This window comes from Filicampus tigris, chromosome 1, assembly GCF_054856515.1.
Source record: "Filicampus tigris isolate MCC_2025a chromosome 1, RoL_Ftig_1.0, whole genome shotgun sequence".
NCBI classification, from domain to species: Eukaryota; Metazoa; Chordata; class Actinopteri; order Syngnathiformes; family Syngnathidae; genus Filicampus; species Filicampus tigris.
This window is the reverse complement of record NC_141217.1, coordinates 24,547,086-24,558,957: the sequence shown is the minus strand read 5'-3', so window position 1 is coordinate 24,558,957 and position 11,872 is coordinate 24,547,086. Positions and strand designations below refer to the sequence as shown.

Genomic DNA, 11,872 nt, shown 5'->3' with positions numbered 1-11,872 from the left:
TCCAGAGTCCCAAGGACTCTGCCCTGTGAAACAACTCGAGGCCACACTCCCTCCACAAGCTTGTGTGTATATGGGTGTACAGATAAAAGTGCGCATAACAATGAATGCCTGTTGGTGTGTGCGTGTGTGGCTGTACGTGTGTTTGCCTGTCTGTGGGCTTACACAAGACACAAAGAATTTTCCTTCTCAGCTGTTATGTTATAACTGCTTATGTATAAAGATATTTAGCTAAATGTGTATGATGACCATAAATGCGTAATGCCAGTACCAAAAATGTATAACGCAATTACTATCTGATCCATGTATCACTAATATACTGTTCCACATAAGACCATGATTATCCATATGCAATACAATAATCACTTGACTAACATCTTGCTAACAAATTGGCTAATATGAAATCCCCCATATCCTTCAGTTATTAATGGCATAACCATTCATAGCCATGAGTAAAGTTGATTTGACATACGAGTGATTTGGTCATGAATTCAATTCACAAGTCAAGCTATTTATAATACTGTTTATCCATGTATAGTATATACTGTATCTTTTTACAAACACCTTCTTTTTCTCTGTCTATCATGTGTTTGTTAATTGAGAATTTTTCATTTATGTTTGTTTTGTTTGCACATCTACCTCACAGACCTGAAGTTCTGGTCAGTTTAAATCTCGAGTTCCAGGCTTTCTTTGAGTTTGAATAATTTCCTAATGCTCAAAAACGTGCATGTTAAGTTTATTGAAGACTCTAATTTTCTACATGTGCCTTGCGATTGGCTGGTGCTCAGTCCACGGTGTACTGACTTGCCTCTCGGCCAAAGTCAGCTGGAATAGGCTGCAGCTCATCCGCAACCCTAATGAAGACACGCACTAAGATGGATGAATCGCTTGATTAATTATGCATAAATGACAGTTAGGTCCAATGACAGTTAACAGTTAACATTCCTAAATGTTAGTAATGTTATGGTTATGATTGTATGGTTATGTCTGTTTGGTTAATAAAGGTTTATATAAGGGTGACAGTTTGACCTGATAATTAATTCAGTCACTTTAAATAATTTCCTATGGAATCATTTGTTTTGAAATGAGAAGACTCGAAGAGACCATACAATGTTCTTTAAGGATTACGTCTACATTTGAATGTTTATTGTTTCTGTACACTCAGAAAAATACACCTTTCGCTCAAATGCCAAAGGAGGAATTCAAATTACAATGTTAACAATTTACAGAGAGCTTCTAACAGTTTCTCATGTAGCTCCACTTCATAGCATGTTTGGAAATGATAAAATCCTTACCCCCGCTTCAGCAATTTATCTTCCATATTTTAGTAGATTTCACTGTGAATTTAAAGTGGACTTCCATTATGCATTAAGCAGAGTAATTGAATTAATTAGCTGTTAATCCACCTACAACAGTTTTGTCAGTGTCTGTTTCATTTGCAGGAAAGCTATCATCTTCATAATGAAGATCAAATTAATTTGCTCTCCCCTCCACTATCTCTGCCTGACACTCTTCGCCTTCTCCATTCCGTGTCCTTCTGTTTGCCCTCTTCCTCTCCACAGCAACTTACATTTAAGCATCACCACAGTGGTGTAGAAGACATTAAGTCAAGCTACAGATGCAAGATGGCTGGAAAAATTATACATTTTCTTCCTTGTTCCTCTTATCAGGAACACACCAACTGTGCTAATTCTATTCTGAATTTTAATTGTGCCATCTATTTAATTAAAATCCTGCAAACGAGAACAGAGAATTACAGGCAACAATTATTTATTTATATTTAATATTATGTTTTTTTTCTTCTTCTTCTTCAACAGCCATGGCAATGAGCTCGAATCTTTGTGTGATGAACAAATTCAGGAAAATACAGTTTGTCTCTGTTCAAATACCTGACTGTCAGCATGGTTATTTCAATTTCATTGTTAGGTTCCGCAAGTATAGAGTCACAACGTGCAACAACGCTCTAAAAAACAGAAAGCTCTTTACGGGAGATTTATCTAGATTTGATTGGATTTAATGCTACATTTGAGGGGGTTGGAAAGTAGGAAATATCGCAACTCCTTCTGCTGGCAAACGATGAGTTCATTGCCTCATCATTTAAGCAGATGCTTGTGATTTGTGAATTTTTGAAAATGTAATCATTGCATTTTGTCCATCCAACCATCTTCTACACCACATAGGGTCGTGGGTGAGCTGCAGTTGATCCCAGCTGACTTTGGTCAAGAGGCAGGGTTCACCCTGAACTGCTCACCATCCAATCGGAGGGCACATATCAACAAACAACCATCCACATATTTAGACCTATGGACAATATAGAGTCTAATGAACCTCACAGGCATATTTTTGGAAAATGGGAGGCTACCAAAGTACCCGGAGAAAACTCACAAAACAAAGTGTAAACATGAAAACTCCACATATGAAGGCTGGAGACCGGCTTCAAACCCACAACCTCAAAACTGAGAGGCAAATATGGTAAAAACACTTCAAAACCATCACACCTCTCTTCACTGTGTAGAATAAAATTTAATTGAAATAATGGTGGTTTCAAGGCAGCTGCACCAGAACAATTTCACTACAGAAACAGAACTGTATGATAGCATCAAAGTCAATATACCACATGCAGCATCTCCTATTATTTTTGAATTGCACTTTGAATTGTCTTGTGCATGAAATGTGCTATACAAATAAACTTGCCTTGCCTTGCCACACAAAGCTTCAGAAGAATTTTGTCGGAGGGACATAGCCACTCAGCTTGGAGTGTCATCAGCAGGTTACAACAGGGATACAGAGAAACTGGATGAATCACAGAAAGGCATAGAAAGTGTATGTCCTTGTAAAATAATATAAAAAAACAACGTGTGAATTTTGCCTTGAGCACCTTTTTTGAGAACAGCAAGTTGTGCAAAAAGTAATGAAACAATTAACAGTCGTGCAAGTGGATTAATAAATTAATAAATGAATGAGGGCAACACTCAAGGTTATATTGCATTTTAGGTTCAATGTGAAGTCTTATCTGAAAGCTAAATATCCCTAACCTTTACCGTACAGTACCGTACATTTTTGGGGTTAACCGTGCCAATTTCGATTACCGCAAACTTTTTTTTTTTTACCTCAATTACAACCCACCGTCTGTGTATGACAAATTAAGGGACATTTCTATTTTGAAAAATATGTGTTTTTCAATTTAAAAAAAAAAATCATTTCCCCACCCATCCAAAAAGTAGAAATAAAAAGCTGTTCTAATACAACACAAACAAGATGTAATATATAATTATAATTTAAAGAAGCATGAATTATATTTCCTATCTATTTCAAATTTTCTGCACTAAAATAAGAAAACAATCATTTACTGGTTTCATCTAGTGCAGCTTCGCCAAGTTTGAACTTTACGACAGTCTCTACGCTCAACGGCACCTCTCAACTGTTTTACGGCATACGCGTGAGTCTCAGTCTAGGTCGTAGCTGCTCAATCGCCAGAGTAAACGCAGGCATCATTTGTTTCCAAAAATTTACAGTAGTCTCGCTTTGAGGTTTCAGACCAGGAGATATGGATGTCGGAGAGCTTTTGAATTACCAGGTATGGATTAGGCTCCCCCTCGATCACTACCTTTAACACATCCATTGAGAGGTTGTGTGTGTCACTGCTAGTAGTTGTGTCTAGTCGCGTGTTTACGTTTTTGCGTCTTCTTTAGTTTGTTAGTTATTTGTTTGTAAATTAAAATGATTTTGTGTAGCGTACTACGTTCTCTTGCGTGTTTATCATGCATTCATGTTTGCAACTAACGTGCTAACTCAAACTAGAGGAATGATGTTCCAAAGACAAAGAAAGCAATGTCCACTGTAATATTTACGTGAACATAAACAACTTTTGGACCTCTTCAGTTTTTAAGAGGAGCCCGTGGTCATTTCGGTGTGGTAATAAAAGTACAATTCCTCCGGCTGCGTTGTTCTGTTTGGCTGACCAGATCCCCTTATGTCATACCGGGTTTGGCGGAAGTATTGCTTATTGCATCTCTTACCGCACAGCCTGATAGAGGAGCAACACGTACCAGAGAAGATGATGCAGGAGAGGAGGATCTGAGAAGTGCAAAGCATCAGAAGCTGTCCAGTGTCAGACACAGAGATGGAACAGGAGCAGGTATTGAGGGAGGGGCTGACATGAAAGGCGCTGATGACTTGACCGTGGATCGCAAGAAGATCTTGGAGAAACTGATGGACCAGGATGAAGACGATCCTGAGGTAGATGAATTTATTTATACACAGTAGAATTGCAGAAGTCAAATAAATACTCCCGTGGTTGTACATTTTGGAATTCTGCCAAAATGTTTCTGGAAAATATGCCTCAAAAGTCGCACAAGATTGCATCATGCATGATGTCAAGTGATGTGACGTCAGCATACGTCAAAAGAATTCAGTTCATCTGGTGTCAAGGGATCTCTATGTTTGATAGTTTTTTTTTTTTTGCAGAACCTTTATGGCTTGTTTGCAATACTTCTTAAATTTCACGGAGCGGCACAACAAAGGATGTTAAGAGAATATACACTGTGTGGTATATGTGTGCATTTGATTTCCATGTTTACATTACGTAAACAGGGTTTCCTGCCTCAAATCGAGAGTGAGAGGTGGTACCATTATGAGTATTCACACATAGATGGTTCTCAGAAAGTATGGTCCAGGCGTGTGACATGAGAGCCTGTAGGGGTAGGTGCGCCCTTCAGTGGGTATGGAAAGTATTCAGACCCCTTGAAATATTTCACTTTCTGTGTCATTGCAGCCATTTGCCAAAATCAAAAAAGTTCATTTTATTTCTCATTAATGTACACTCAGAACCCCATCTTGGCAGAAAAAAAACTGAAATGTAGAACCTTTTGCATCCATCCATCCATTATACAATCCGCTTATCCTCACAAGGGTTGCGGGCGTGCTGGGGCCTATCCCAGCTGTCTTCGGGCAGTAGGCGGGTTACACCCTGAAATGGTTGCCAACCAATCGCAGGGCCCATAGAGACAAGCAAACATTTGCACTCACAAACACACCTAGGGGCAATTTAGAGTGTCCAATTAACCTATCGTGCATGTTTTTGGAATGTGGGAGGAAACCGGAGTACCCGGAGAAAACCCGCACAGACACAGAATGAGAACATTCATACTCCACACAGGAAGGTCAGGGCCAGATTCGAACCCAGGACCTCTGCACTGTGAGGCGGACGTGCTAACCAGTCATCCACTGTTCCGCCTGACTTTTTGCATATTTATTAAAAAAGAAAAACTGAAATATCATGTATTCAGACCCTGTGCTCAGTATTGAGTAGAAGCACCCTTTTGAGCTAGTACAGCCATTAGTCTTCTTGGGAATGATGTAACAGGTTTTTCACACCTGGATTTGGGGATCCTCTGCCATTCTTCCTTGTTGATCCTCTCCAGTTCTGTTAGGTTGGAGGGTGAATGTTGGTAGACAGCAAATTTGCAAAAATGTTTACATTTCAATTCTTTCTTCTGTCAAGATGGGCTGCTGAGTGTACATTAATGAGAACTTATTTTGATTTTAGAAAATGGCTGCAATAGCCAAACACATGGTTGTGACATTAGCATTAGAAACAGAAAGTGAAAAATTTCAAGGAGTCTGAATACTTTCCGTACCCACTGTACCAGTGACTCGAATGAACACTTTTCTGTAAATTTTGTACATTTCTTTTTTTTTTTTTCAATCATTCAAAAAAACCAAAACACATACATTAACATGTAAACTGGAAATACTAAAACCCTTTGATGTTGACTGACAGAAGCGCGGTTAAAATCACATGACGCACTGACCGACAGACGATTACAATTTGGTTCGGCTTGAAAATAGACAGAGTGACGGATGACGGACGGGTCCCCAAGATGCTGACGAATGATGGGCCGGCAAGCTTTAGTAAAATACCTCCCTCTGGTTTCAATCCCCAAGCTTTTGTGTGACTTTTGAGGCATATTTTGCCATAAGCTTTTGGTTGTTTTCCTGAATTGTTTCGGGCTTTCCAAATGGGGAAGGTCAGATGTATTGGAATGATAATTGACAGTGAGAGAAAAGTTACACCACACTCTGTTCTTTATGTAGGATTCTATGAAATGTGACTTGCAATGTCCTAACTTGTCACTATGTGCCCACCATGCCAAATGCTTTTAAGCCATCAGGAAGCTAGACACTTTGTCTTTTTTCCAGTAAAATCCCCCAGATAGTGCAGAAACTCTGACTCCTCTCACATAATTTGAGTGTCTTTGTGCTGCAGGCAGCCATGTGTCGCCTTGACAAAAGGCTTCTTCTTGTTTCCCTTTCATCTTTCCACCCTTGCTACTTCCCTCCTGTATCAAAAAGGCAGAGCCGGTGGATGAGAGCTCAGTGAAAAAAATGATCCTGACCTTTGAGAAACGATCCTACAAAAATCAGGAACTCAGGATTAAGTTCCCCGACAATCCAGAAAAGTAAGCCCACCAACAACCTCCTTTCAGCCAACTTTAATTGTCATCAATGGTAACACAAAGGCCTCTTCATCTAACCGCTTCTTTTGTCCCTCCGTCCAGGTTCATGGAGTCAGAACTGGATCTGAATGACATTATACAAGAAATGCATGTGATTGCTACCATGCCTGATCTCTATCACCTGCTTGTGGAGCTCAACTCTGTTCACTCACTGATGGGTCTTCTCAGTCATGAAAACACTGATATCCTTTCTGTGATACACTGTCCAATTAGTCATTAATTCATCATTGCCACTCAAATCACAAGAGAAATTATTCAACAATGAGGAACACTGCGAATTTTTACTCCCTCTGGAATCATACATCAATGCTTTTAGTGAACTAAAATGCCTAAGAGTCAAATTAATTGGACCTGGCTATGATATGATTTTTTTCAATACATCATAGAATATCCTAGTCCAGAATACAGATGAAAAATAAACCCTCAAGTGCAGTGATTCCCAGCCAGGGGTTTATTAGTAATACCACAGGGAATTACTGAATTTCACTTAATTTTTCCCCAAATTATTTATTAATGACAAATGTAATAATTACAAATATGTTTGTCCATCAATGCCCCTGCACATATGACATGCAGTACAATCAATTGCTCTTTCATTAAATGGTAGACGGCACAATTAAACCTGTGTATCCACCTGTTGCCATTCATACAACAAATTAAGCCACAGCTATGCCTACCACGATAATTACTTCATCGACTTCTAGCTCGATGAGCTAAAATGGACATGATAGTTTTTTCGACCTCTAAATGGTCATTTACATGCGTGTTTGTTTACATACATAATCAACATTCAACCTTCTGTCGTGCTGCTTCGTTCCCTCTCCTTTCAGTCATCTTGCTCGCCATATGCGAGTGTGGGTGCTCACGCACGCATACACACTACGGGTGGAACAGCTTTTGAAAACTCTTTATGGTTCGGTTTGACTGTTTCAGTTTGGTTCGCCTGTGTCACATCCATTCATATTCACTCTTTTTAGTTAGTTAGTTGGTTTCATTTATTGTCCACAAGGCGGAAATTTGTCTTTTGTCTCAAAAACAGAAATGTATTAATGCGGTGCAGACGAAGTAGCACTAACGCTAGCTGTCACAACCACCCGTTTGGCCAACTAACGCAACGGTGCTCTTTTTGTACTATTTCATTGCTTGGTTCTGTGAACATTCGCTACGCCCACTACCGGCACCAGATACCCATTTCGAGAGCCACAATTGACAGCGAGACCAGCGTACTAAGTCTGTATCTCCCCAATGCAGAATAGCTGGTGTTTCAAGAAGGACATTGCTTGAAATTGCAATATTTTTTATATAAACACGTCGGTTTATGTCGATCATGTAAGAATTGGTCTTTTATTTAGGAGAGTATTGATTAGATTGGTTGGAAAATAACCTTTGTTGAGGCAAGGTACTGATTTTACTCTAGAAAAATCTAACCGGTAAACAAAAAGATTTTAAAAAGTTTGAATACCGAAATAATGAATTTGATCCTAATTTAGTCACAAAATAGCCCTGCTGAAACTCCCCAGCATAGGTGCTCACAGAATATGATGGTTTTGCAGTGTTTTATTCCCGGTTTTGCTGGTACACTTGCAAGACCAGCACAAAAACACCGTAAAACCTTGTTTTTTTGTAAAGTAGGAATGTACTGTGTCCTCCGTAATTATTGGCACCCCTGGTTAGAATATCCTCATATCTTCATACTCAAATACTGAATATTGTAGAGATTGTTCACCAGACACAAAATCAAGCTCCTCCCGTGGCCATCTCAGTGCCCAGACCTCAACCTCATTCAAAACCTGTGAAGGGGACTAAGGAGGAGAGTGCAGAGGAGATGACCCAGGTTGCTGGATGATTTAGAGAGATTATGCAAAGAGGAATGGTCGAAGATCCCTCTTTTTGTATTCTCCCATATTGTGAAACAACATCGGAGAAGATTAGGTTTTGTTTTTTGGGCAAAAGGGGGTTGTAAAAACAACGATTAACGTCTGGGGTGTTAATAATTGTGGCACACGCGATTTGATATAAAATACTTTTTTTTAATGTGGGATTTTTTTCCCAGTGAATAAATGCACTTTGAATTAAATGTTGGATTTTCCTGTTTTCATTTTTTTAAAATTGATTTTGGTCCTATATTATGTAGAAAACAGCAGAATTTATTATTAGGGTGCTAATAATTATGGACGGAAGTATATTCGGTGTGAAATCTGGGCTTTTTTAATTGAACACAAAGCTGATATATTTGCAGGGAGACATGACTTATTTTATTGGATAAATAGCAACAGTTGGATACACAGAATGATTGTACCTTTTGCCATCCGAAGGAAGAACATTAGATTTTTTTCTCCCTATCACTATATAGTGGTGGCGCATATAAAGAGAGATACATTTCTGATAACTAAAATGTATTTAAAAAAAACAACAACCCTAGAACCTCAGAACTAGTATGCAGCTGTGCTACACACTCGGACAGCACTTAGAGAATAAATGTAACATGGGAGCAACAACTCTGCACAAACTTACAGATTCCAGACCTGTTGTCCTTAACCTGATCTACATGTTGCCATAGCAGTAGTGGACCTACTCCAAGAGCTGACGGACATTGACACACTCAACGAGAGCGAGGAGGGTGCCGAGGTCCTTATTGATGCTCTGGTGAGTGAGTTCTGCACCTTAAGCATCACTTTGCGAGTCAGCCTCTGGCATACAAAACTAGGCACAGATATTGTTTTGGTCAGCTGGTCATTGAAAGACTTGGAGGAAGGACATCGTCATTGTGATTTTCCGTGAGCACACATTTACTACTGGAATTACCGGCTTGAAATTGGCGCTGGTTAAAATAACACCCATCTTTACTAGCTATACATGTACCGGTATTTATGGATTGACTTGTTAGTACTGGGAACCAGAATTAAAAAAACAAAACACAAAAAGTGAACAAAAAAATGCAGTGTCCATCATTCTCGTTTATCTTCCGTAGCTATGTCTGGACAGATGGGCAGCATTTCAAGCAGGAATTCCCCGATTTACCCGTCGTGTGCTGCTGCCTTCCCTAGACTAGAGTTACTCCGTCCATCCCACCAGACTTTCCTACGTTTGCCCCAATTACTCCTGATGCTTGGACATGACCGAAACACCTCACCAGGGAGTTGTCAACCTGTGATGTACTGCGTGCTACTTAAGCAGCACATAGTTCTTTATGCAATTTCCAAGGATGAGTCCAACACTCTATGTAGAGAAGTCATTTCTGCCATCTACCATGTACAGGATTCATGCCCCTCCACCACCAAGCAGTACATTTTTGGTGTATGGCTAAATGTTAAACTAAACTAAACTAAATGGCTAAACTGTGCAGTTCATGTTGGTTGTAGTTAGTTATCTAATGTAACATAATAGTGGAATAGGACGACAACGAAAAACTCGTATTAAAAAAAAAAATACAGTGCAATACAACAGAGAGGAATGCTGTTTATGACATGTACAGATAAAAGTCAGCACACAGCTGCATTTATTTTTGTTTTAAAATGTATTATCTGTGGTATACTGAAAATGTACCACTTCATGTAAATGTGGGACCTTGCTTTTTCCACTGCCCCCAGGGCTTGTGACCAAAGCATAGAAGCATAGAGCAGCCTTATGACTCTATTCCGAACAGGAGACCAGTACTGCAACTGCATCTCTGCTCCGTTTTTAACCCAGTTGTAAATAGAACCCCTAGATATGTACCAGTACTTAAACTCCACGTGATGTAGAGTTTCACAATCTCCTTTTTTCAGATTAAGAATCATGGCCTCAGAGCTGGAGATACTGCAAACGTGTTTTCTCTTCTCTGCCAGTTTCCCTGGTCTGATGAGGCTGCAAGACTACATTGTCCAAAAGTAGTAAAGATGACAGGCCTCCCAAACTGCTGTTTGGTGTTATGAATTGGCTTGTTGGCTTGGTGTGATATTGTTTAAGACAATAATGCGGGTCGCTTTTCAACTCTCCAAAGGGAATAACTATGACATAAAAATGCAGTCCATTTACTGGGCAATAGAGCGATATAAACCCAGCTCCTCTTTACAGCATCCTTCAGGCGAGACTGTTTCAGGACGGCAAGGTTTGTTTAGGACCCATTTGTCTCTTCACTTGCTGTAATGCCTCCAAGTCCTCTGTCCTTGTTACTAGAAGGCCAGGTGGTACCCTTGATAAGATGAATCAAAAAGATCCCTGACCGTCCCTGGTGGCTCATAAATCAGTGTGGACTGTCTGTCTCCTTTGTGTGTAATAGTACTTTTATCCAGCCAGACGGCACCCCTTTGAGCTTTGTTTGATTATCAGTCTCCAGTCGTGATAACACTTGCACGTTTCCACAAGTTCTGACCTTATCTAATATGTACATGAAAATGTGCAACATACTTTTGATTTGGCATGTGATATATTCCTCGGACTGTTTCATTAAAGTAACGTTTTTGATTGTTTACCATCACGTTTGTTCTAAATGCTGTATCGCATAATTTTTGGTTCAATAAGTATGTAAAACGCATTCAAAAATTGTTTTCAAAAACCCTGAAAATTTGTGTAAAAAGGGTAACGAAGGTTACTGACAGATCGAAAATTGAAATTCAATTCTTGACCAAAACCCAATTTTTTTTGTTTTTTTTTGTTTTGTTTTTTTGTGTGTAGCTGGAGGGCCAGGTGGTCGCGTTACTGGTGCAGAATATGGAGCGACTGGATGAGCAGGTTAAAGAGGAAGCTGATGGTGTCTTCAACACACTGGGTGGGTAACGACTTAGAAGTTTTCTTTCCAAGAAACAGTGCCTTTCTTTCATTACTTTTCAAAAATGTAAGGAAATCTCACATGCTACAGTCACAGAGCTGTCAAATGTTAGGTATTGTCCGTATTTTGTGACAGAATTCTCTTAATTGTAACTTGTTATGGCGGTAACGCTGATTGTTAAGTATAGTATACTATATTATGTAGTATATAATATAGTATATATCGCTTCTGTCAGGTGTGATGCACATTTTCTGATTGTTAAGCCTGCTTATGTTTCTCCCTTTCATTCAATGAATGACTGCACTTGTGAAAAAAAGACAAAGAGCTAGAGAACTGAAATCTCATGTGGTATTGATATGTAGAAGTCTTGCTTGATACATGGTGGCTGTTTGATTTTGGAGGTTTCATGCAATTTAAGAGTAGGGATGTTCCGATCGGGGTTTTATGACACTAATACCGATACCGATCATCCATGAGTGAGATCGGCCGATACCGATTCCGATCACACGGATTATTTGTATATTTTTAAAATATGACCCATAATAAATCTCCCTGTGGCAATAATGTGACTTATACCGCGCTTTGACAGAACTGCATCGGGGGGCCG

The 11,872-nt window shown here is 39.4% G+C and overlaps 1 protein-coding gene across 1 annotated transcript in view; it reads left to right on the top strand.

Moving 5' to 3' along the window:
• The first annotated feature begins 3,399 nt into the window (after positions 1–3,399).
• The window catches only part of ctnnbl1 (catenin, beta like 1), a 37,120-nt gene continuing 28,647 nt past the window's right edge, over positions 3,400–11,872 (top strand). The window contains exons 1-6 of the mRNA XM_086028630.1: positions 3,400–3,574; positions 4,024–4,236; positions 6,352–6,458; positions 6,558–6,699; positions 9,066–9,161; positions 11,172–11,265. Of these exons, the coding sequence (XP_085884756.1) occupies positions 3,545–3,574; positions 4,024–4,236; positions 6,352–6,458; positions 6,558–6,699; positions 9,066–9,161; positions 11,172–11,265 (682 nt within the window). The 5' untranslated portion in view covers positions 3,400–3,544. The remainder of the gene's footprint in view (positions 3,575–4,023; positions 4,237–6,351; positions 6,459–6,557; positions 6,700–9,065; positions 9,162–11,171; positions 11,266–11,872) is intronic.